Here is a 26,120-nt window from a genome sequence, read left to right on the forward strand (position 1 = left end):
TCCTGCTGGCTCAAAGATATATTTTTCAAAATGTAAAAAAGCCTAGAGAATGATACATTTAAATGGCAATAAAAGTTACAATAAATGTTACAGCAGATATACAGTCATATCTGATTCAGGTTTAGTCCAGAAGGTAACATTAATTAAATAAAAGAAATACGGGAGCAACAGTTCAAATAAATTACAATGACATTACTGTATTTTAGAAGAACACTGAAAGTCTAATTTAAATAAAGAAATATGAAGAATGTTTCAAGATAAGATTTCATGTCATCTTTTGCCCACTTTACTTATGGACTGTAGGAGTCTGAAAGGCATGAGATCTTATTGCAGACCATGTGCTGCAATCTGACAATTATTTGTTTTAGTTTTTTGTTTGTTTTTAATTTGTCCTTATGAGATATACTGGGTTGAAGGCACTGGACACTATATATCTCCATTTATTCACAGGTACAGTGTAGCCAGCAGTAATGAAAGTTTCCCAGCACTGTCTCACCCATATACCACTATCATGTCCTGGGGAGCTCTTAACTAGTGCCAGAAGGTAGATCAGTCTCTGTTTCTCAATACCTTGCTGTTAATAAGGCAGCCAACTGTGCTGTGGACTCTTATCTGCTAGGATCTGGACCAAACACTAATACTGAAGGATCAGCTCCCAGCTTAGACCCTGCAGTTCTATTTGCAAGGGACTGATGGCAAGCCAAGCCCTGCAGATATAAGGTTCAAGTTTAAACTGTAGAGGAATCATCGAAAATAGTCATAAATGTACTAGATGCTACAATGTCTTGCAAGATTTATCAAGTACAGTACAAGATTAGAACAAACAAAGAAACATTTGAAATAGATGTTTCCATGAATTCCAGACCTGTACAGTAGCTTGATGGAGGGGTTTTGTCTGGATGCTCTAAGCTGGTCACTTATGGTAACTCTGAATGCAAGGAACTCTTCTTGATTTCTGCCTTCCCGCTGAGGATGTCAGGTAAATTAAATTCAAATGTTTAAACTTATAAGAAATATTTACAGGACTTTAATTTGGGTCTACCATTTCAAGTGTTTAACCCCAAATACTACTGCATGCATGCATGCAAATCCTGGGATGTTCCATCTCGATTAGAACCCACAGAGTCCCCTTCAAAGATGAAAGCATACGAGAAAAGGATTGAGCCTGAGAATAAATTTGTTAAGTTTTAGTTTGACTTGAAGGAAACCAGTCAGTTGACTGTAGCTGCTCGTTGCAAAGCGTGGTTTAGAATGAAAATACTAGCGGGCTGTGGTTTAAATAAGTTGGGAGGCAGACATCAGATCCCTCGTCTGATAGGATTCACACTCCTCTGACATAGCCTCCAGGAACTTAGTGCTGGGGCCATGCATTGTTACAAAGCCACATCAAAATGTTGGGTCAATATCCCCATGTTGTGATACCCCAACATCTCTTTTGGGGGGCACCTCAAACACTGCCAGCAGAACCCTCATTAAGGCACTGTTGATGGTTGACATCTCTATGGTTCCTTTCAAAGTGTGGCAATTATGGTAAATTTTGATTTTCCAATGTCTGTGCTACTTCCTGTGATTCTTTTGAATTTTTAAACTTGAGGCTGGTATTGATGGATGACTGATATCTCAATTTTGTCATACTCTTGTAGAAATCTTTTCTAACATGTTCACTAGCCAAGATATAGATGATTGGATCAGCAATGCTGTTAGCAGTGGATAAGCACAGAAAGACTGCAGAAGTAGAATATATGCGAAGTTCAAATGCATACGAATTGTTCTGATGCAAAAAAAAGTTTATGGATCTTATCAGGAGCACCAAATGGTAGGGACCAAAGCAGATCAGAAAAATGGTGATGATGGCCATAGCCAAGTACTTCACTTTGGCTTTTTGGCGTTTGCCCAAGCTGCTGCTTGTTTTGGTACTTTGGAAAATTTTGTAGTTTGTGAAAATGAGGATTGTGCAAGGACTGGCAAATCCAACTAGGAACCTAGCAAGGTTGAAATAAGCCAATTGTAAGTTGAGTGGTAAAGTCTCAAAGCAGGTTGTATGGTTTGAAGTCTGCTCGCCATCTGGTAAAATAAATACTGGGCAGTGGATTACTAAAACTGCAGAAAAGAGAATGAGTGTGATGAAGACTGCAGTTCTCTGATGCCTCACCCCCTTGGATTCCAAAGGATACACCACTGCTACATAGCGATCGATAGAAATGCAACACAAGAGCAGAATGCTGATATATATGTTGCAGAAAAAGATATATCCTGTTAGCTTGCAAACTTTTGGCCCCATCTCCCATTTGTGTTTGTTTTGTACATAGATAGTCCAGAGGGGCAGGGTACTCAAGTACAGCAGCTCGCACAGCGATAAGCCAAAAATGTAGATGGCAAGAATGTTCTTCCTTCGGATTTGTACAAATGTTAGCCACATAGTAAAGCAATTTGCTGGAAAACCTAAGACAAAAACAATACTGTAGCACATAATCAGCAGTATCCTGCTGTCCTCATAGGGCATTGATGGGCACTGGACTTCCAGCTCGGATTTATTCATTATGGGGACACAGTGGTGTGCAGAAACCCCAGGAAAGCTTTTCCCGATTTGTGTTCCCTGTGAATCAAAAGACACAATGCAAAGTTAGCAGCTGTAAAAGACTGTTAAAAATGTGACAGTAAAGGTAATGGTCTGATAACACAGGGCTAGATTGTGCAGCCCTTCCTCACCTTGATTTCACTGGCACTGCTTACCTGAAAAGGTGCTCACCAGGACAGTTGCACAAGCTAGCCCATAGGGAGTTTGTGGATGCTGCCATGTTGCAGGTGGTTTTAAAACAGAGCTACTCCATTGAAGACAAAACTGGTGTAACTAAGTGGAGGATCAGGCACATTGAGTTTGTGACTTCTTACTGTTTGTATTGCAGGGGTGCCTAGGAGCCTCAATCGTAGACCAGGGACGGCATTGTGCTAAGCACTGTACAAACACAGAACAAATGGACCGGCCCAGCCCCAAAGAGCTTACAGTCTAAATGAGTTTACATTTTCTTTCCACAGGGCCCACCTGAGAACTACTCTTTTGTGACTGACCTAGTACATAAATCAGAGAATCTGTGACATAAATGAGACTGCCTTTTTCTAATTGCCTGGTTTTGTGATCAGGTTTCTTTCCCCATTTCCCACAGATCTGCCACAGGCAGCAAGAGTAGTGCCAAATGCTTAACAGACTCCCCCGCCTCCCCCCCAACTCTTTGCCTATACACCTGACTTCTGATTTCAAACCCTAATGGATCTGTAGGTTAACAACCTGTTTAAGCTTTTCCGTTGCTGCCTGCTGTCCCAGTGCTTTGGCAGGGAGATACGGGAAAAAATGATACCCATGTCCTATGGAGGAAGAAGCAACAGAGAAAGCAGGAGATTTTGGGGACTGATTGCCAACACAGGGCCACACTGAGCACCAGTCATTTTCCCAGTTATGTATAACACAGGATTAATTTTCACACTGTTTCTCAATTAGCCACATTATTTTAAATAAATCCCTGAAGCGTGGTGTTCACTGCACATAGTACAACCTGGACCGTTTTAGTTCAATAAGGAATAGGAATGCTTCTCTCCATTGGAGGTGCTCCAAACACTTCACAAACTTTAGGGCTCCGTTGCACATTGGGCATGATGAGGAACTGCACTATCACATGAGAGACTGTGAGTTGGAGCTCCTGGGTGTGCATGGGTACCACACCCACTTCTAGACCTGTGATGGGATGCAGCCAGCTTCCTCCAGCATGCCAGGCCCACTCCAGAAGTTGGTATGTAAGGGGAAGAGCCACAGCTCCACCACTTCCCTACCCACCCCGTATCTTTTTGATGGTCCACGTTCAGAGAAGCAGTAGACTGCTAATCTGCTTGTGTGACATTATTAATACACACTGTGACCATATAGATCGTTGTTGCAACCAAGGTCCTATAGTGGCATCAAATCTTGTATGAAGGAGGCCAAGTAAGGTGTCTATGAAAAGGTTATGATTTGCTGGTTATGATTATGCTGTCTGTATGTGTGTATCATTTTTGTATTTGAAGTTATGAATATCGTCTATGTACTTGTTTCTCAATGTGTTTGATTCTAAGTAGCATTAGTGAAGCATTTAGTCAGCTTCTTGAGAAAGGAATCTTCAGATTAAGTGCCCAATCAAGAAACACTTAACTGACAATGGACCTTGGGAGGCTCCAATCCACATATGAGGAGCCTCCCTGGGAACAATCAAGGCAGCACGTGAGCAATGGCTGCTCTATCTGTAAAGAACTAAGTCATGCACATGTGACTTGTCCAGGTGACTCCAAACTCCACTTTGCTGCTGTGATTTTCCACAGTAAGAACAAAGGTGTCCTTCCACATGGCAGAGAATATAAAAGGCCCTGGAAACCCCTCCACTTTGTCTTCAATCCTGTTTCTTACCTCTGGAGGAACTTTTACTACATTGAAGCTCTGAACACAGGACTGAATAACCCATCCAAGCTGTGGATGTACTCCAGAGCCTTGATTTGAGCCTGCAGCTTATTCCATCACTGCTACGAGCCTGAACCAAGAACTTTGCCATTACTGTATGTAATTGATTCCTTTAACAAAGTTTAGCTCTCATCTATATTTATTTTTATGAATAAACCTTTAGATTTTAGATTCTAAAGGATTGGCAACAGCGCGATTTGTGAATAGGATCTGACTGGTATATTGACCTGGGTCTGGGGCTTGGTCCTTTGGGATCGAGAGAACCTTTTTTCTTTTACTGGGGTATTGGCTTTCATAACCATTCATCCCCATACGGAGCAGTGCTGGTGGTGGTACAAGGGAACTGGAGTATCTCAGGTAATTGCTTGTACGACTTCTGGTTAGCCAGTGGGGTAAAACCGAAGTCCTCTCTGTTTGGCTGATTTGGCGTGCCTTAAGAGTAAAGGAGCTCCAACTTTGGGCTGTAACTGCCCTGCTCTAAGCAATTTGTCCTGAATTGATACTCTCAGTAGTGTCCTGCCACATACAGCTTTGTTACAGCGGCGTAGTCATGCTAGGATCCACAGAACCAGGTCAATTAAGCTTTGGATCAGAACCCCATGCTAGCCAAATTGGAATTTTGGTATTGAGAGTTTTGTTGGTTAAAGATCAGTGATCATGAGCCAGAAAGCATCAGCAGAAGCAATGAAACTGCAAGCCCTGAAGGAAAGCCTGCAATTGGAACATAAACAAAAACTGGCAGAAATTCGAATGAGAGAGAAGCAAGCCTTGGCCCAGCTGGAAGAAGAAGCAACTGAAAGATAGAAGGAAGCTGCTGAAAGACAGAGAGAAGCTAAAGAAAGAATGGCTGAATTGGAAAGAGAAGCTTCTGAGAGAGAGGAAAGGGCTCATAGCAGGCACATGGAACAGCTGGCTGCTGAGGAGAGGGTTCGCCAGATGCAACAAAAAACTGCCAGACTAAAGCTCCAAGTCAAAAAAGCAATGGAAGAACAGCAGAAACTGTATCATCTTGAAAGTCCAGTTTATAACAAGGTTGGTATGCTATATTACTCTGAGCAGTTTTCTGTGTTTAACCCATGCTATGACCTGGTGGGAAATAGCTGTTTGTCGGTGCAAAAAAGCAATTTGTCCTGAATAGATACTCTCAGTAGTGTCCCACCAAAGGCAGCATCATTAGTTTGGCCTTTATGTGACCTATGCAAGGGGAGAGGAGGTTCCTTCTGCCCAGTCCTTGCCCTCCTCACAATGTGCCAAGCAGAACTTGATCCTAACTAATTAACTCTCATAACATCCCACTGAGGCAGGTAAGTATCAGAGATGGGAAAAATAAGGCACAGGGAGGTGAAGTGCCCCAAGTTGCACTGGAAGCCCGTGTCTGAGATGGGATAAAGCCCAGATCTTCTACCTGCCAGCCTTGTGCCCTGTTCGCTGGGAGCCAGATTCTGGTTCCCTCACTCCTGGGGAAGAGCACCATCCTCCACAAGAAATCTCACTGAGTTCAGCGCAGCCTAGCACGACTCACTGCGGGAGGTTATCATAAGCTGGCACTAAACCACGTTGCCTCTTTAATAAAACAAAGCCGCTGCTCAGTCCCAAAGCCACCACCATGAGGAATGCAGAAAACAGACACACGCAGCATCCCCCTTTCCACAGACTTGAGAGCATCAAATGCTCCCCATCAAACTGCAGAGCAAAGGCACAAGTTAAACTCCAGGTGCTAGTGGGGACTGCAGAGGCAGATTCCTGAAAGTAGTTATCATGTAGGGCCAGCCTGTGGTCCCCTGCTCACTGGAGCCAACAGCGATACTCATAGAGAAGATTCGACTCATCAGGAGGGGATCAGAATTTGACCCATTACAGATACTGCTGCCCTTTAATGCACTGTTGTTGCTCTCACTTAGGGCTTGGATTCTACCCTCCGTTCCCAGCTACTCACCTGGAGAAACCAATCATTTCAGTGAAGTGAGGTAGCACTTCAGGCGAGTAAGGGAGCTAGTCAGGCTTTTCATCAGAACGTGGGCAGCACCTGTCTGACACTTCTTGGAAACAACAGGAAGTCACGGTGCAAATGGCCCTCGCTTTTATAAATAAGTTAAAGACACGAGAACAAAGAGAAGAATGTAAACAAATGTCGGAAGCGGAGGCCAAGGAAAGGAAGAAAAGCCAAGTGCTCTGAACAGGAGGGCTAAGCACCCCCCGGGCAGCCACTAATGTCAAGAACTAGACATGGGGCACGTCATCAGCGTTAATCACCCTGGCCCACGCAAGTGAGGAAAGGCTGGCCTATAGCATTCCATCTGTCCACCTAGACACAGCCCAGTGTAAGGGGATGTGGAGAGGAGCCAAAGTGTGTCAGATTTGGCCACGTGGAGTTCGTGGGCATGTACAGGTAGCATACTTACCGCTCTGCTCCTTTACAGCTTGCAGCTAACTGCCCCCTGCTCAGTTGGCTTGCTCTGCAGCTCAGTGCACGAGGGCTTGTCAGGAACAGGGCTCCATCTCCTCCCTGCCATTCCTTTGGCCCTTTGGGGCATCCTGCCCCCCTAGGGTTTAGGCACAGAGAAGACCCTGCACTCCCCTCATGCAGGGACTGCTGTTTTGCCTGGCTCTAAAAGGTGATCATTTTTCAAATTTTTTCACTACATTTTTCATAAAATTATGATGAGGAGAAAAGAAACCATGGAAAGGACTGACAAAAATCTTCATCAGGATCTCTAGAGAAAATGCTGAGAGGTTTCAAAACGGTCAAAATTTACAAAAATTATAAACCCTCTCACCCCACCTAACCCAGTAAAATACTCATTTTTTGAACTATTTTGTTTTCTTTTAAGCAGCTCTATCCTGGCCTTTCTGTGGGATGCACAATTGGTTTGGGCAGGTTCCCTTTACTCCTGGATTTTCTCTGACTGTACCCCACTATAAGGACCAGGCACAATCTGGCCTATAGGTTTTTTCTCCAGGGATTTTTTTTAATTCATACAAACAAAAGCAAAGGCTGCTGTTGCAGGTGTCATTGTTTTGGGGAGGTTTAACAACCATCACTCATAATCAGGCGAGTGCAAAGGGCTATGGTTTAGCTCGGTAGGATCTCATGGTGTTTGATGCTAATCCACATCCCAAGACTCAGGTTCAAACTGAGCCAAAATCTCAAAGCAAAACAAAACCACAGCTACTGAGCGTCACTTGATTTTGTTTGATTAATGTCACATAGTTTCAAAACAAAACAACCAGGTCTTAGAACTGCGGCGCATTCACTCAGAAGGTTCGTGAATTTTAAGCCCTCTTCCAAAATACCTGCCATGAGCTTGAAATTACACTTAAACCAGGCAAATTTGGAGTAGTCTGACCTCCACTCCAGGCATGGGGCTCGATTCTGTGCTATGTCTCCAGAGAGAGAGCTGTAGCACAGAAAGCACAGCCCAAGAGAGCAAAGGTGGCTGAAGCATCCTTCAGGTTAAGTTAGAGCAGCCTCAAGGGCTGGTCTAACTATGGCAGCCTTCCCCAGGCTGCCTATTGACTACTCCACAGCCCAGAATCCCCCCATAATGTCAAGCACTACAAGCATGCCCCCACCAACTACACTGGGGCCTGAGAAGGGAAGCAGCACACCAGTATACTACTCATGTGTGGGAGGTAAGTTCTACGCTGGCTCCTTTGTGGCCCCTATATAACACTGGAATGATGTCTAAGAGGGCAGAATCCATCCCACTTTTGCAACATTTTAAAAAGATGAGATAAAAGCAAATGAGCATTTTTAAAAAAGGTATTTGGACAAGTTGCAGAAGTAACACAAGCTTCCCTAATGAGCTGGCATTGTTAGGTCACCTCCCATCTACTGTGTTGCATCTGGCTCCTAATCCTGTAAACACTTAAACACACAAAGAAGTTTACTTCACTGGGGCTATGTGTAAGTGCTGCTATAGAATATGGGTGGTCCAGCGGTTAGGGAGCTAGTCTGGGACTTGAGAGCCCAGAGTGCAATTCCTTGCTCTGCCACAGACTTTGTGTGTGAGCACGGGCAAGTCATTTAGTCTCTCTGTGCCACAGCCATAAAAGGGGGATAACAGCACTATCCTACCTTGTGGGATGTGGTGAGGACAAATACATTACAAGGGCTCCGAAACAATGGTAATGGGACCCATAGAAGCACTCTGGATAGATTAGGCCCGTAGACGGTAAGCTACTTGGGGTAGCAAAGCTCTACATGCATCTATAGCACTATATAAATAGTAATAGAGGTTTTACAGGAATGTAAGTCTGTGTGTGTATATATATAGCTCTGCGTTGCTCACCACAAGCAGAGGTTTGCTTGCTGTCAGGAGTGTCTGAGTGAAGACGAATTTCCAATCATGACAAATGAATGGGCAAAGTATCGGAAGGAACTTGTGTGCCAGGTTCTGACACCCTCACTCCTAAAAGCCTTGCTCCTAGAGTAGTCCTGGCATTGGTGGAGGGGTAAGGTGCTACTTAGTGTGAGCAAGGAGATCAGAATCTGGCTGTGTGTTTGCAGAGGAATTAAAGAATCAGCTCTATGCAAAGGAAACAAACTAACTGAGTTGGCTGAGCTCTCTGCATCTCCCTTTGTTGCACACCATGCTCCACAGAATAGGCATTAGGAGCCAGGAGCCACTACATGAATCAGATTGATTAACCTCTGCCCCTAGCAGGGGCCACAATGCTTCATGTTTCTTTGCTGGAGAATGGAACCTTCCTGTTCCCAGTGTGTTGATCCAGATACGCTCAAGGGGGATTTAAAATCCCCCCCCCCCGCTTTTTTTTTTTTTTTAAAAACATCAAGCATCAGAATGACTCGACAATGAAGCAATGGTGATTTCTGTGAGGGAATCTACTGACAACTAAGCAATTTTTTGAGGCTGTCAAAACTGTTCTATATAGGTTCTTATACTGTGCTAATCAGCATAATATCTGAGAACCTTCCAGTAGTGCATTAAGCACAATGTGACTCACATCTGTCATGTGTTATTTGTTCTCTCCCCCTCTCCCTGGGGGGCGAGATGTGCACAGTGGAGGGTCTTGTTTTGGTAGGGTTTCAGGGTATATTTTTAAAACTGTGGCTATATATTTATATTAAAGGAGGCAGGTCAAAGAAATGTGCCTTGCACTTGGAGTGAAAGGTGGTGAGGTTGGTGATGGGCCTTAGTTCCTGGGGGAGTACACTGCACAGTCTGGGAGTGCCTGCAGGAAAGCCCTGTCTCCTGCTCAGATGAGCTTTACCCTTATTCTAGAGAGCTCCATTGGGCACGAGGAGCAGAGCTGTTGACCATGGTCTTTATTCCCGAGCTTTATGTGGTCTTTTAGATACCTGGTCCCAGGCCATGGATCCCCTTGAAGATAAGGACCGAGATCATGACTTTGATTTAAAATTCTATGGGAAGCCAGTGCAGAGAGCGGGAGAGAGGTATGATGTGCTTGTGGTAGCCCATGTTGCTAAGGAGATGCACTGAAGCATTCTGTACTAGCTGGAGTTTCCTAGGTGCTGAATTCTTCATGCCCAGGTAAAATGTATGTTTAATTATTTAGATTTAATTTATGACTGTGGCATTGCTAGTGATTTATGACCAAGTCCCAAACATACACTTGCCTAGAAGTTGACATAGAAGGTCTCAACCTCAGAACAAATGCTGTATAATAAACTTATAAAAAAGAAAAGAGTCTATTATTGTTAGTATGGCAGCACGCAATGACCACAATCAAGTAGCAGGTCCCGGTGCAGTAGGCACTGTACAAACACCACAAAACCAGTTCTGTCCTAGAGAGCTCATAATCCAAGACAACATGTAGCCAATGCATAAACTATAAAGCATGGGACAAGCTAGCAGGAGAAACCAGTGTATCTGCATACTCACAGTGGTTACTAATCTAGTTATTGCCAGTCTGACCGTTTTAAAGTTATAACAATGCAAAAAGTAGCATTTTTTTTGCACATTTGTTGAAGTAACTGTTGTTTATTTAATGTCACCTTTCTGCACTGCCTACGCCCACCTGTTGCTAGTCACTGAAAGGATGCATTTCTGCCCAAGAATACCTGCAGTGTAGCAGAGAAATCAGCAGCAAGATATAAGCCAGAAGGAAGTGGTTATAGTATATGGTGCCCTTTTGACCTGATGGACAAGGTACTGCTGAAAATAAGCCATAAAGCAATAACCAGGGCTAGGTAAGCCTTCAGTAGAGGTCAGTGCAGAGTCATCCATCCTCTATGAGACCATCAGGAATCATTGTTCCTCAATGGCCCCTGGAGCAGCCTGACATTCCTCATAAGGGGTGAGCTGCTCTCTTCCCCTTCTTGGTCATCCAATGAGGGAGAATCACTGCCCTGGCTCCTTCCCGTACCTCCAAGCTGTTTTGGGGATGTTGTGGCTGGACCCTGGAAGGAGATGAGTACTATTTCTTTGAGTCTATTTAGGTCTCTGCAGAGAGCGATGTGCTTATTTTTTGGCCTCGGGCATAGTGTTGAAACAAAAAGGCGGATGTCAATAAACATTCTCCTTAAACAACTGTCAGATGTCCACGAGAAAATCTAAGGTGGTAAGAAAGAACTTTGGTGCTGGTATAGGAGCAGGCAAAGAAAAATGAGCCATTAAAAGCCTCTTCTGGAGACACAGGCCCAGATCCTCAAAGGCACTGGTTTCAATGGAGCCTAAATACCTTTATGTGGGCCATGATCTTTGATGTCATTTTGTAGTTTAGGTCCACCCTGGACATTCTTTTCACAAACAGTGCACCTTTAGAAATAAGCCTTTCAAAGCACTAGTGGTGTGTCACCAAATGGGTCTAAGGTGGCCATGTTTCAGAACCTTATAGTCAAGTCTGAAGGGGAAAGTGTTTCCCACAAGCAATCTTCTCCTCTGTCACTGTATAAATATAATTGTTATTCTGCACTTGTGCCATATCCAGCACTCACGTTTATATCACTGAGTACAGTAGGCAAATATCTCAAAAAAATGTTCCTAGACTATTCTTTCAAATAAAAAAAATGACCTATTTGAGTTGTGTTTGCACTTTTTTCATATTTACTTCCTGTGAATAGTCTAATGAGCAAGTTTACCAGCAGCAATGTTAATGCAATGGTTGAATTTGAGTAAATGGTAGAGATTTTTTCAGAGGCAGTGAACTTTAAACTTGTAAACATGAGTACTTGCATCAGAATCATGTTCCTAAGAGTGATGCCCATCCAATCAGGAAAACAAAAACATACCATGTGATCTAATTTTCAGAGTAGCAGCCATGTTAGTCTGTATCCGCAAAAAGAAAAGGAGTACTTGGGGCACCTTAGAGACTAACAAATTTATTTGAGCATAAGCTTTCACGAGCTACAGCTCACTTCATCGGATGCATGCAACCTAGGTAACCAATCAAAATGAACTAGACAGCTCAGATTTCAAAATATTCACACAAGCTGTAAACAAGATGGAGCACCAGAGTTATTTATAGAAGCGTTTGACAAATAATTCAGAATAATGAATAAATTCAAGAAAGTCAGCAGCAGCTCTGGGGTAACTCCTGCAGCTAAGAAAAGCCTACACGTGTTGACTAAATGATTGGCTATGAATTTTTCATTCTGTTCTCTCAGTGAGCATTCTGCATAAGGAACAAGTACAAAATAGCCAGTGGAGAGCCACACTGTAGTGCAGACCAGAGAGGCAGTTTGACTGCCCATCAACATTGTGATGCATTTATAAGGGTTACAGGTGAGCTGTGATGCGAAGGTGTTACAGGAAGGCACTTCAAGGTCCAGTGATAGGAAAGTGTGCTGTTACACAAGATCAATTGTTTACATGACATCTAGCAGCTTCCTCCGGTCTTTCATTTGAAATTTCTGGTCGTGACGTGTGAACCTCAGAAGCACTGGAAGCCTGGCTAAGCATCTAAAATCATCTTTGGTGAGGTAATCATTGCTCTTCCTCAGGAGATTCCCTTTCGACATCGATGGGCCACTACAGTAGTAGCCTGTCTGCTTTATTGTGCTTCAGCAGTTTCGCTTAAATGTAGGTGCACTTCTCTATTCCCTTGGGCCTACTGCACACAACTCAAATCAGAGGAGCACATGTAGGTTCCTGCCCTTTTGGTGAGACTTGCTAAGATGCTCACCTTGGCCATGATTCAACAGAGCATTTAAGAATGTGCTGGATTATGGATTTAATTCATAAATCAGACTCAGTAATCAACATTCACAGCTTTGTGCCGGTGTAGGGTGAGGGTGATACTTCAGATATGATACTCCAAGTACTTCACAATTGATTTCATTCGAGTTCATACTGAGACTCTCATTTTGAAATGTTGCTTTTTACAAAGAACAGAGAAGTTGTTCATGGTTTCATTTTGAGAGGTTGAGCAACCACAGCTCTGATTGACTTAACTGAGAGCGGCTGTTGCTCAGCCGATCTGTGAAGTTGCCACCAGTATTTCACAATTTATTCACTGCCAGAAGCATTTTGCATCAGCTCACATCTGATTAAGAAAGAGAACCTAAACCCAGAGGGAAATGGTTTAAAAAGATGATCTATTTTATTTGTATCTATCATTCATTAGATTTCCAAACCTCTCTCATGTGAAAGAACTGTCTTGATCTGTAGAGGAAAAGGGAGTGGGTTACAAAAATAGATCCTGTTACGAAAAGCAAAAGAAGTTGCAGGCACTGCATGCTACCGGAAGAGTTAGGAGGGTGTACCACAGTGGAACAAAGTACTGACCTGAAAGTCTTTGGATGGACTCATTTGGAGAGAAGGAAGGAGAGAAGAGAAAAAAAGACATAGTAAAGATGCATCTACACTTGGAGCTAGAGGGGTGATTCCCAGCTCCAATTGAGCTAGCACAAGAAAGCTAGAAGTGTAGCTGGGGTAGTACAGGCAACAGCGAGCAGCAACATGGGCTAGCCCCCTGGTTGAGTACAAACTGCCTGGATCCTGTGTGTACATACTTGGGGCGGATAGCCTGTGCCACAGCTTGCCATGTTACCATGGCTACCCTATTACTTTTAGCACACTAGCTTGATGAGAGCTAGTGCAAGTATGTCTGTGTGAACTGGGTATCACCCCCACCCCTACCCCTCCCGCTCCAAGTGTAGACACAGCCTGAGATCAGTACTGTGAGTGGAATCAAATCTGTATAAGAGTTAAGGGGAGAGACAGGGCGGGAGAGCTAAAATCCTGTATTGGAACTATTTCTGTTTTAGCAGATGTCACTGCTAAGTTTTGCTTCATGTTGGGAAGTAGACAGTTCAGATGGCAAAATTTGAGATCTTCCATTGCTGTATGCAGTGCTGTGGTAGCCGGGTTGGTCTCAGGATTTTAGAGAGACAAGGTGGGAGAGGTGATAGCTTTTATTGATCCAACTTCTGTTAACAGAGGTGGCAACCTTAGAGAGTAGCTGATTGGAACAACAACAAGTTGGTCCAATAAAAGGTATCACCCACCTTGTCTCTCTAATATCCGGGGAGTACCACAACACTGCATATGGTTAAGAGGGATGTATTTTATTTATTCCTGGCTTCCTAATCATCCCTACATGTGAAAGGCTGTCATTGGGAAAAGAGAATTTGGGATATTTATATGGCACATAAAATATCCACTGCTACAGTGGTTAGGATAAAAATCCATCCCCAAACATTTGGAAAGGATTTAAATCCTCAGGTTTCAAGACAAAAGCCAAACTAGCTAAAGGTAGAGAGGGGTAGTTTCCTCTTTGAGGTTTCTTGCATCTTCTTCTAAAGCAGCTGGTACCAACCAATGTCACAGACAGGACATCTAACTAGATAGACGAGTGGGCTGATGCAATGTAGCAATTCCTGAATTCCTGTGTTCTGTCTGGAATAATGACAGTGATGCTAGCAAAGCAGCGTCACTTGCAGTCTGTGCCTTTTCTGAATCCTGGTTCCAGCCCAATAGCGGATTTCAACCCTGCCTGGGGGAAGCCCCCTTCACTGGCTGCCTTTCCCACTTGCCCCACTCCTGGGGAAGAGCAGCCAATCTGGGCTGCTGTAAGAAGCAGACTGATCTCTCTCTCTCTCTCCTCAGGAGCCAACACTATTCCCATAGGAGGGGAGCGAGGAGACAGAAAGCAGCGAGCATCTCAGATTGTCTCTGCTCCCTCCTCCCCCTTCCCCTTCTATAGAGCAAAGGGACAGCTCCTCTGCTTCTGTCCCCTCCCTGCACCATCTTTCTTGGGATGGGGGTGAAGACCCTCTGGAGGAGCAGAAATGTGGCTGGGGGGAGGGGAAGACAGAACGGATATGGGGGAAAGAGCTGATGCGGGGCTAGGGGACAGGATTGATGTAGGAGTTGGAGCAGAATTCATTGCTGGGCAGGGGGACAAGCAAATGTAGGGATGAGACCTCCTACACTGGGGACCAAAATCACCTTGATAACTGTAGGAGAGTTGACAACATAATTGTTACACACTGGGGGTAGGCAGGGGTGGGATGTCAAAAATCAAAACAGATAAAAACCCCACAATAATTTTTTAAAAATCATGATTTGTCTAACATCATTTTATACCATTGTAGTTGGCAATACGGTGTCCTTCTTCGAGAACTCATAAAAGGCATCAGAGGACTTGGCAATTTTCTGGCTGTGGGACAGCAGGGGCTGATCTGATTGTTTGTGCCTAAAAGGTTGTCAAGAGCAGAGGTTCCCAAACTGGGGGTCGTGAGGTTATTACATGGGGGGGTCGCGAGCTGTCAGTCTCCGCCCCAAACCCTGCTTTGCCTCCAGCATTTATAATGGTGCTAAATAGATAAACAAGTGTTTTTAATTTCTAAGGGGGGGGCACACTCAGAGGCTTCCTATGTGAAAGGGGTCACCAGTATAATAGTTTGAAAACCGCTAGTCTAGAGAATGCATTGCAACATGAGGAGAGAGACTTTGCAGACAGGAAAGTAACCAGGAGTCCCTGCAATGTCATCCTTGGCTGCAGACTGAAGTTTGAAACCAGGGAAGTTAATGGGTTAAGGAAAGCAAAGCATCTGAATGGGTCAAAGTAGCAAAAGTGAGGATAACCTAACACTCTGTACCAAACATAGGCTCCTGTGGTTTGCCAACATCACACTGTTGAATCACACCCTCCTTAGCTGCAAAGAAATTCGCATATGAGAATACCTCTAATAAGAGTCTTGACAGTAGAGAATATGCTAATAATTTCCTGCAGATAAGACAAGATGTCTGTAAATGTATCAAGCAGGACTTGATAGCAAAATTCTAGGTGCCACCTCCTCAGCTCATTCTTGGACCACAAAGTTTTGCAAAGAACTCAACATGTGGTGTTCCATCAACGAAACATCTAGCATCTCTGAAAGACCTATCAGAGGTCATCAGGTCAAACACTGAGGCCCTGCTCCTGCAAAGCACTCATGATGGGTATGGGGGCACTAGGTAATGAATATTGCTCTGAAAATGGATTTTAGCTGTAGGGTTCCTGAGATGGAGGGTAGGAATGTCAAGGGGGCATGCAGTTTCAGCTAGGGTTGCTCCAGGTTTTCCCAGGATTGTCCCTTTTTTTGAGGTGGGCATCCTGGAAAATCTGTTCAGCTGCCAGCTGTTTTATGGGCTCAGGGTCATGCCACATATCCTTGTTTTTTGTACCTCAAAGGGGCAACCTTAGGGGATGACTGACTGAGACAAACCAGTCTCAGGCAAAAGGAAGACTTCACAGGTAGGCCTTCTAATAGAAGCTGTTGAGATAAATGACAATTTGGTTCTGACTTACACAGGGAGGGTGGGACTTTGAGACATGGGAGTCTCCCCTGAGAATAAATGTCTACACTGCAATTGGGAGGTGTGACTGCAGCATGTGCAGATGTACCCAAGGTAGCTCAAGTAACAATAGCAATGAATCCACAGAAGCATAAACAGTTGCATGGTTCACCCAGGACCCAAGGTGCATGCTTGAGTGGCCACCCGACCTGCTGCCACCACTTCACTGCTAGATGAAAGCTGGCTGGAGCATGCCTAAACAGGCTGCAGTCACACCTTCTGATTGCAGTATAGGTGTACATGGAGAAGGAAAAAAACCAGACTCTGGGGCAGGTGCTTTCTGGAAGCCAAACTGAGATCAGGCTGGTTCCAGGAGCTCCTGGGCTTCCTAGAAGAATGGGAAATTGGGCCAGTTCTGTTCCTGTAACTCCAGAGGGAAGTCGGTCTCACTGAGCTCATAGTGAAGAATAAAGTTAGCTGAATCGAAACATGCATATAGGCTCTTTTAAAATAATCTTTGCTGATGCTTTGTTCCATCTGCTAAATGAACCTACTTGTTCTTAGAAGGTTGTTTGTCACTGTGTATCACTGGCCCCAGACTCCCAGGGGGAAGAGACACAGATGTCCAGTCCGACCTGCATGGGAAAAAGCAATTGGCTTAGGTGGGGTGCTGTACCCAGATCAGGTGTAAGAGTGGGAGAATTGTGTAACTCTGTACTGGGATAAGTAAATGCATGAGACCTGACACCTGGGAAGAGGGGCACTCTGGGACAAGCAGGGCAGGCACCCCCGTAACCCTGATAGCACTTACGCACGTGTATCACTTTTCTCAAATGCACAATGCCATTGATTCCACAACATTTTCAGTTCCATTACACGTGTGCTGAAGTGCTTTACAGGAGCAGGGATTGAAAACATTTTTGAACCAGATTTGTCAGCCTCTGCTGTGTAATAAATATTCACGTTACCATTACCTTAAATGTACTCTGAGTCATAAGAACAGTAGGCCTCTGTTTTATGGTTTAAGGGCTTGATCCTAGGGAGTGCAGAGACCTCTCTACTCCCACTAAAGTGAACAGAAGAGGAGTCCAGTACTGTGAACTTTGGAGGATCAGGTTTCAGAGTAGCAGCCGTGTTAGTCTGTGTGCACAAAAAGAAAAGGAGGACTTGTGGCACCTTAGAGACTAAGAAATTTATTTGAGCATAAGCTTTTGTGAGCTACAGCTCACTTCATCGGATGCATTCAGTGGAAAATACAGTGGGGAGATTTACAGTGGAGGATCAGGAGCCAAAAGCCCAACCTTGCTTCCACTGAAGCTAACAATACCAGGGTTCTAAAACTGTCTCAGATTAGGGATCACATCTTAATACACAAATTGCCTCATGGACCATTGCTCCTCCCATTCAGAATCACGCAGACCATCTCACCTCCCAATGGCCATCAAGTAACATTCCCAGAGTAATGTTCCCTCTAATTTTTGACAGGCCGTTGTGCAAAAAATTTCTTCTGTGCAAATTGTTGTGCTTCTGTGCAAATTTTTGTGTGTGCGGTGTTTCGCCGTATGTGCAGGGTTTAGGATCTGTGTGCATGTGCAGACGCACACAGCTTAGAGGGAACAGTGCCCCAGAGGAGCTACAGCACTTGCTTCCATGGAAAAGTAATAGCAGGAAAGCACTCCGAACACAGAAGCTGTGAAACTCAAACTGCAGTCACCTCTGTCCACAAATCAGTTCTAACTTAACCTCCCTATTGCAAATCTTTTAGTTAACTCCCATGCATGCTGCCTTTGAACAGACGCCAAGAAACAGGCATTGTTCACCTTGCATGGGCTGTTTTCCCAGTTGCATTTGGCAGACAGACTCCCACGCACTCTGCTCTTACAGTTCTTACCCGTGCTTCAACGGGCCGGGCAGATCTTGTCCAGCCTGTGTTCTCCCTTGCACATCTGCCACATTTGTGCTTAGGGAATCCATTGCTCTGAAGAAGCTTCCCCCACCCCCTTTATTTTTCCCCATGAAACTTGTTTTCTTGACTATTTGTTGCCCCATCAGTCACTACTTCCTATCTGAGTGACTATGCAGTGTTGCTGTAGACATGTCGGGTTCCAAGATATTGCAGAGACAAAGTGGATGAGGTAATAGCTTTGATTAGATTTCGAGTTTACACAGAGTTCTTCCCCAGATCTGGTGACACAGCCAAACACAAGGTGCAACAGATTGTTTAGCATTAGTAGTTAACATGAATTCTAAGAGACCATTCAAGATTAAGGGGTCAGTTCTGGGGGGAAAGAAAGGGAGGGGGAAAGTGGGGATCAGGGTGGGGGAAGGATCATTGTTAGTGGGTTATACATTGTTATAATAAGCCATAAATCTAGCGTCCCTATGCAGTCCATGATTTTTAGTGTCTAACAAAGTTATGAATTTAAGCTTCCAGACTTGTCTTTTGAAAGTGTTGTGCAGGTTTTCTTTGAGGATGAGGACAGATAGGTCAGATATAGAGATCGCTTTGTGAAAAGTCTGGGATGTACACCTTAACACACAAAACCACCTTCACCACACAAGGACACTCTGCCAAAGGAGAAGATTGCATCCTGGAATGGACCACTCAAATACACTGAGAGAACTGGTTTCAATACAGAAATAAAATCTTCTCTGACCACACCCACCTAATTGTCACCTACCACCCCACACTAGAACCCATATGGGGCATCATCAAACAACTACCACCCATACTCAATGGGAACCCCATTCTGAAAGAAATATTTCCTGAACTCCTCTTCTGTCCTTCAAAACAACCCCCACAAGCTCATCATCAGATGCAAGCTCCCCACAGAACAACTCAGAGCAGCACCAGATGCTACAAGAACAACAGATGCAAAACATGCAGATATTTCTCTACTGCTACACTGATCAAAACACTCCACGATACACCCTTCAAGATCCATGGACCTTACCCACCCTTACTCATGCTGTGCACTAAATGCTCCAATAACAACTATGTAGGTGAAACCAGACTCTCTCGAATGAACTTACACAGGAAAATGATAAAAGGCAAAAATACCATTGTGATGCTCTGTACCTCAGAGGAACACCCTGTTCCCCCATGTTCATCCTTATAATATGATTGTGTGGTATCCAATGAAAAATTTGTCATGTTGGGTATCTTTGGAAGGCTCATGATGCACTGAGAATTGTTGTTATAGTGATGTTATAGGTTGGAATTTCATGTATATAGTTATGAGGTTGAAAGTGTGTCCTCATGGCTTAAAACAAGCCCAAGCAAAACTCTCCAGGAGCAGAGGGGCAGTTCACTCCTCATCAGGGCATGTATGGGACAAACCCAGCCCGCCTCACGGGAACAAAGGACGCTGGCCTAGGCAGCAACAAAAGGATCTGTTGGACTCTCAAGTGAGTCATCCCCATTCCCTAGGTCAGTTTGAGATTAAGATGAGGTAACGCTCACCTGCTTCTGAAGGGGGGGGTGGGAAGCCAAGATGGAAGAAAGAACATGATAAAAGGGAGAGACGTTTGCCATGCTCTCCATCTACAGATACCACCACCAAGCGACTGAAGTGCTGATCAAAGGGGAGAGCCTAGCTGAAGGGCAACCAGCCAGCCTGTAGTGAGAAGCATTTAAGTTTGCAAGGGCACTGAAAGTGTTAAGATCAGCTTAGAATGCGTTTTGCTTTTATTTCATTTGATCAAATCTGACTTCTTGTGCTTTGACTTATAATCACTTAAAATCTATCTTTTGTAGTTAATACATTTGTTTGTTTATTCTACCTGAAGCAGTGCGTTTGGTTTGAAGTGTGTCAGAGACTCCCCTTGGGATAACAAGCCTAGTAAATATCAATTTCTTTGTTAAATTGACAAACTCATATAAGGTTGCAGCATCCAGTGGGCATAGCTGGACACTGCAAGACGGAGGTTCCTAGGGTTGTGTCTAGGACCAGAGATATTGGCTAGTGTCATTTGGTTGCACAATCCAAGCAGCGGCTGGCCAAAGAGTGCTCACTCCTGTAGCTGGGAGCAGTTTACCTGCTAGAGGCTGTGCATAAACAGCCTGGGAGTGGGAGTTCTCACAGCAGAGCAGGGTAAGGCTGGCTCCCAGAGTCAAGGATTGGAGTGACCTAGAAGATAACTGGTCCAGGTAACACCAGGGGAATGTCACAACCGTCTGATCTGTGGGTGAACACTTTCCTCAAAGTGATCTCTCTGTACCTAACCTGTCAGTCCTTATTCTCAAAGGAAACCTGCATAACACTTTCAAAAGATGAGCCTCGGAGCCTAAATTCATGATTTTGCTAGACACTAAAATTCATGGACTGAACAGAGACATTATTTATGGCTTATTACAACAATCTATAACCTACTAACAGCACACCCTCCCCGCCCTTTCTCCCTATGACTGGACGGGTTAATGCAGGGGTTCTCAATCTTTTTCTTTCTGAGGCCCTCCCAACATGCTATAAAAATTCCATGGCTCACCTCTTCCACAACAACTGTTCTTTTGTATGTTCAGTAGCTTAAAAGTCAGGGCCAGGGTTAGGGGGTAGCATTCAGAGCAATTGCCTAGGGCCCCACACCATAGAGGGCCCAGCAAAGCTAAGTTGCTCAGGTGTCAGCTTCAGCTGTGTGCAGCTCAGGGTTCGGCTTCAGCAACTCTAATGATGGCCCTGCTGTTTGGTTTATTTTGGCGGACCCCTTGAAACCTACTCGCATCCTCCACCCGGGGTGCCTTTGATCCCTAGTTGAGAACCGCTGGGTCAACAGGCCACTTCACCTTGGATAGTCCTTTGAAATACATATTTCTACTAAACACTCCGTTCCACCTTGTATTTTGCTGTGACACTCTGTGTACATTTCCCAGACCTGATGAAGAGCTGTGTGTAAGGTCGAAAGCTTGTCTCTCTCACCAACAGAAGTTGGTCCAGTAAAAGATATTATCCCATCCACCATGCAGCTGAGTGACTGGCATTTTCACTGTCTCATGCTGCCCTGCCTTTTGCATCACCTGTTACTAATTCTAGTTTTTCCTTATTTGGCATTATTTAGACCAGCAACCACTTGCGCCTAAAGAGACCATTGATTCAAACACACCAGTCTCTGCTTAACCTTGTCCTCCCCCTTGTCCAGTCAGTCACTTGTCACCTTTTGTCCACATCCTAGACTGCAAGCTTGCTGGGGCAAGGACAGTCTTTGCAGGGCCGGATTAACCTTTTGTGGGCCCAGCGCCAAACATATTTGTGGGCCCCCATGGAGGCAATGGAGCATGGCGCAGGGAGGTCAGTCCCCGGAGCGAGGGGCTAGCCAGAGGCAATGTGGTATGGCATGGCAGGGGCGGTCCTGCTCTGCCCAATGCGAGGGCACTATTTACAAACCAGTAGTTGCCAGATGCACAGTGGCCCACTTGGCCCTGAGCTGCCAGCATGCCCCTTCCCTTCGGAGTTGGGCCTATGCCACACCACACAGCCCCCCGCTGCCCAACACCCTCTGACTCCCTATGGCCAGAGCCCCCCCGGACACACTATGCCCAGCGCCCTGCATGACACCACCCCTACCCTGCGCCCCTCTGCCCACAGCCCCACCACAACTTCCCAGCATCACCCACAGAACTCCCACTCCCTAGTTCCCCAACACACACAGAACCTCCCTGCCCCTTCACAGCCCAGCACACCCCCATACTCCCCACAGACCCACTCTTGAAAGCCCTGCCTCCTGGCTGTACTCACTGGCCCTGCTGGGAGGTGACTGTGTCTGCCAGACTAAGCTGGCAGCACAACCAGGGCTGGTCCCAGGGCCAGGAATCGCGCTGTCCCCTCAGGAGTGGCGCGATCAGCCAGGCCAGGACCTGCTCCGGCCAGGGTCCCCAAAGACACATTTGCCTGGAGGGACCCAGCCAGCCCTTGACACTGTTCACCCCCCCCCCCACACACACACACACCTGGCTGAGACAGGCCAGGCTTCTGCAGCCATCCCAGGCGGCTCAGCTGTGGGGAGACAGGTGGGGCCCCACAGGTGGCGGGAAGCAGAGACTGCCTGGAGCTGGAGGTGCACTGGGGTCCAGCCTGCGGGCTGAAAGGAGCACGAGGTGGGGGCAGGGGGCGAAGAGGAGCCCGCGGCCAGTTGGCGGAGCAGGCCGAGAGGAGCAAGTGGTGGGTGAGTGAAGCCTTCTGAGCATGGGCCCAGCTCCATGGAGCCACTGGAGCCATTGTAAACCCGGCACTGAGTCTTTTTGTTATTTATTTGTACAGTGCTGAATACTATGGGACCCTGATTCATGACTGGAGCCTTTAGGCACTACAATAAAGCTAGTAATTTAAAATCCCAATTACCAGTGATTTCCAATGTATCCTTCCCTTGCCAATACCAAGATCACAGCATTCTTCTTCTCCATAGAGGGCCACTATAAAGGCAACCACACTCTTTTCAGTCCTCCATCCTTTGGAAAGATCATGCCTGTTCATGGAATGAAATATCCTAATATTTGGACAGTTGTGCTTGATTTTATGAGTTTATATTTCGTCCATTACATTTGCTGAAATCGAGGTCGGGGGTATTTACACAGAATGCTGGGAGAAAGATCTCATGTATCATGTCAACAATAAAAAAAATATCAGTGATATTTCATAGAATATCAAGATTGGAAGGGACTTCAGGAGGTCATCTAGTTCAACTCTCTGCTCAAAGCAGGACCAATCCCCAAGTTTGCCCCTAAGTTTGCACTGGCAATGCAGTCAACATACATCTGCTCCAAATCCCTGAGTTTAGAAACAAAACTTGAGTGAGCAGGGCTGGAAATGTCAAAGCAATGACAGTCTCCGGGCCAGATTCCTTGGGTCAGCAGATTGACACAAAGGAGCCATAAAACAGGCAGATCTGTCCAGCTGAGGACTTCCCCAGTATTGGGGGAATTTCCAACTACCTCTTCCAACATCTCTTCTTGAAGGGCCCAGCATAGCAGACAGGGCTAACAGAAAAGAACCTGGCTGGAGTGCAGCTGATTTCCAGTAATCCCCTGCTGGTGTATTGTCCCCTAGGTACCACAGCACATTGGCACAGTTTAGAGCAGCCTGAGGATACTATATAAACCACATCAGGGACTGGGTTAGAAGAAAACTAGCCCCTAGAGTTGCAGAGATACAATCAGGTTTTTTTATGACCATGATGGTGGGTATCGAAGGCCAGGGGAGGCTATGCCTTCCATAACCCAGGTCATGGTCCCACTCATGCTCTGCCCTGATGCCCTGCCCTTGCTCTGCCTCTCCCCTGAAGCCAGTGGGGGCTCAGCTCCAGCCAGTGGCCTGGAGCTCGGGGCTTGGGCTGGCGGCCAGAGCTGGAGCTGCTAGGGGTGACACAGGCTGTGCTCAAGCCAGCCTAGAGGTTGGACCAGTTGGCATGGGTGGGGCTCCTCTGGTTGCGGGAGAGGGCAATTGGGGCTGTGGCAGATGGGCAGTGAGCTGGGGTGGAAGGGTCAGGGCCAGGGGGCTAGCCTCCCTGAAGCAGGAGTTCACCTGCTTCCTATGTTTCTGACCCACCCTCAGCTGCACCCTGGTGATATTGGGCACAGCAGCAAATCTAGGTCTAAATCTAAAGGGGAGTGTTCGCTAGCTACCACCCAGAGTGGCTGCAGTAGCAGGCTGTAAACACAGCTGGGAAAGGAATACAGCTCCCTGCTGTTTCCTTTCCCAGCTGTGTTTACAGCCTGCTACTGCAGCCACTCTGGGTGGTAGCTAGCGAACACTCCCCTTTAGATTTAGACCTAGATTTGCTGCTGTGCCCAATATCACCAGGTGCAGCTGAGGGTGGGTCAGAAACATGGGAGGCAAAGAAACAACAGCCACACCTGAAGAGGACAAGAGTATGAGAAATGAAATTCAGAGAGCTGCTGCATTCAGTTTGACTTGTTGTTATGGGGGAAATGGTGTTGCACTCCATTGCATTCTGACAGGCAAAGAAGAGATGCTCTCGGATATCAAAAGCCCTTGCCACCACAATCAGGATTTTTAAATATGAAAAAATGAAAAGAGTGGTATAAACATACTAATTCTGCCCAATGTGTTCCCAACTCACACTTTTATCATGAGACTCGCAATATTTGGTGTTATTCTTTAAGTCCCAGCTGCTAAATTAAGCAATTGCACAAGAATCTCAGCTTTTATTTAAAAGGAAAAAAGTTCAGAATCCTCCTGGTTGCAGGGAAAAGCTTTAAAACAGAACCTGTGTCCTAAATACTTAGAAACCAGAAGGCAAATCAAATGAAGGCAAAATGCATTTAAAAAAACAAACAAACAAAACACCCCCCCCCCGCTTCATGATTCTTAAGCCAGTCTCCCAGTTTTCTGGGGCTGCCTCTTGCTTTTCAAATGTTTGAGATTGGCAACATTGCGATGAGATAAAGATGGGAACAGAGGAGAAACCTAGGTGCCAAGTCAGTAGCTACTGTGCTGCCAGTGAAACGTCGTTTTACTAATAAAATATTACTCCAGCACTTTGAGAAGGGAGAAGGTTTGGCATGGAAATCTGTTCTCAGGACTATTCAGGCAGCGTGACTTCAACGGACAGAACCTGCCTTCTTGTGTTCAACTATGATTTCATCAGATTTAAAGTCTCTGTACTGAAGCTTAAATCAAGTCCCACAGCCAACCCAGAACCAGGCAGTATTTTTATCCCATGTACTATTAATCATCATCAGCCACCACTGACTGAAATCATTCACGCTTTCATTCCCACAGAGGTGTGTTCTTTTCAATGAAGAAATACGTTTCCTATAATAAAGCGCATTTTATTCTTAAGAAGAGAGATCATAAGCACCCCCCGTCAATTGCTAGGATCTCTAATTAAAATAGTACTGACCATTTTTTGTGGTCTTAGTACCTATCAAACTAGATTTTACAGAGGATTTCTACTTTGCAGCCTTATGTAAAAAGAGCCTGTCTAGCATTAGCACATGTGGGCTGACGTGTGGCTGGCTACATTTAAATATAAAGCGTGGAGAATTGGAAATAAAAACAAAACACAAATCACTTTAAATAAAACTAATCACTTGCCTTGCTGTCAGAAGTCAATCTTATTTCTGTCCTTCTTGACGTTCTTTCTTGGAGGAACATTAAGGTGCTGTGAAGCTGACTGCACTAGCACTGACTAGCTTATCAAGTGAGGAACCAACTCCAGGAAGTAACCACCAAGAGTGCAGCCTCTCTACGGAGTAAAACAAATGGCAAGGTCAACAGGAAGAATGAGTTACTTTATGGATATGCACAAAGACTTTGATTCTGTTGCCTTTACTTATGCTATGCAGCACCTTGCTCCTCGTTAGTCCCATTGCCTACAGCAAGAGTTGTTGGGCGCTTGGCACTTTTGAAGAACAAATTACTCATTTAGATGTTTAAATATGGATTTAGGAGACTAATCTGGGCACCTGTATTTTGAAAGTCTCAGGCTTTATTATTACTAAAATAGAGGACACTAATTGAAAGACCTGCAGCAGGAAATTTCTGCATTACCGACACCAAGGATTACACCTGAAAGTATATCGGTTTTCAAAATATGCTTGTAATAGAGTAATTGAGAACAGCCAAACTAAATCTACTCAGCAGTATAGAAAAGAGGAAAGATTATCAATATTTCAATAGGAAAATGTAGTTTCAACAGAAAAGGTGCAGGGGGAACTGACCACTTTGGGGGATACAGAATCTTGTACTATGTTCTGAATCCAGCCCAGGGCAGTAGTGCCTGATAATCCTAGTGCGCTCAGTGCAGTAACAACATGCCTAGAGGACAGGAAAATCTGAGTTTCCATGTCAGTGTCCCCAAACCCCCTTGAATTTCAGGTGCCAGGGTTATCTTCATGGATTGCTGTGCCATGCATTGCTTCCAGAGATTAAACAGCTCGGCCCTCCAGAAGAGGGGTTGGTGCCCTGATAGGG

The 26,120-nt window shown here is 45.2% G+C and overlaps 1 protein-coding gene across 2 annotated transcripts; it reads right to left on the reverse strand.

Annotated features, from left to right (window-relative positions):
• On the reverse strand, nucleotides 1-25,389 carry GPR132 (G protein-coupled receptor 132). Of its 2 annotated transcripts, XM_038405900.2 has the most exons (3): nucleotides 17,166-17,301; nucleotides 16,746-16,826; nucleotides 1-2,596 (listed from the first exon to the last, which is right to left on the reverse strand). In XM_038405900.2, the coding sequence occupies exon 3, from the start codon at nucleotides 2,537-2,539 to the stop codon at nucleotides 1,526-1,528; it is 1,014 nt and encodes a 337-aa protein (XP_038261828.1). In that variant the 5' UTR covers nucleotides 2,540-2,596; nucleotides 16,746-16,826; nucleotides 17,166-17,301; the 3' UTR covers nucleotides 1-1,525. The 2 variants fall into 2 exon arrangements, with proteins under 2 accessions (XP_038261828.1, XP_043373699.1); XM_043517764.1 differs by lacking the exons at nucleotides 16,746-16,826; nucleotides 17,166-17,301 and adding an exon at nucleotides 25,243-25,389.
• Between the last annotated feature and the right edge of the window lie 731 nt (nucleotides 25,390-26,120).

This window comes from Dermochelys coriacea, chromosome 6, assembly GCF_009764565.3.
Source record: "Dermochelys coriacea isolate rDerCor1 chromosome 6, rDerCor1.pri.v4, whole genome shotgun sequence".
Taxonomy (NCBI): Eukaryota; Metazoa; Chordata; order Testudines; family Dermochelyidae; genus Dermochelys; species Dermochelys coriacea.

Coding starts and splice junctions, on each gene's coding strand:
- GPR132 (XM_043517764.1), bottom strand. CDS start 2,539: ATGAATAAATCCGAGCTGGAAGTCCAGTGCCCATCAATGCCCTATGAG.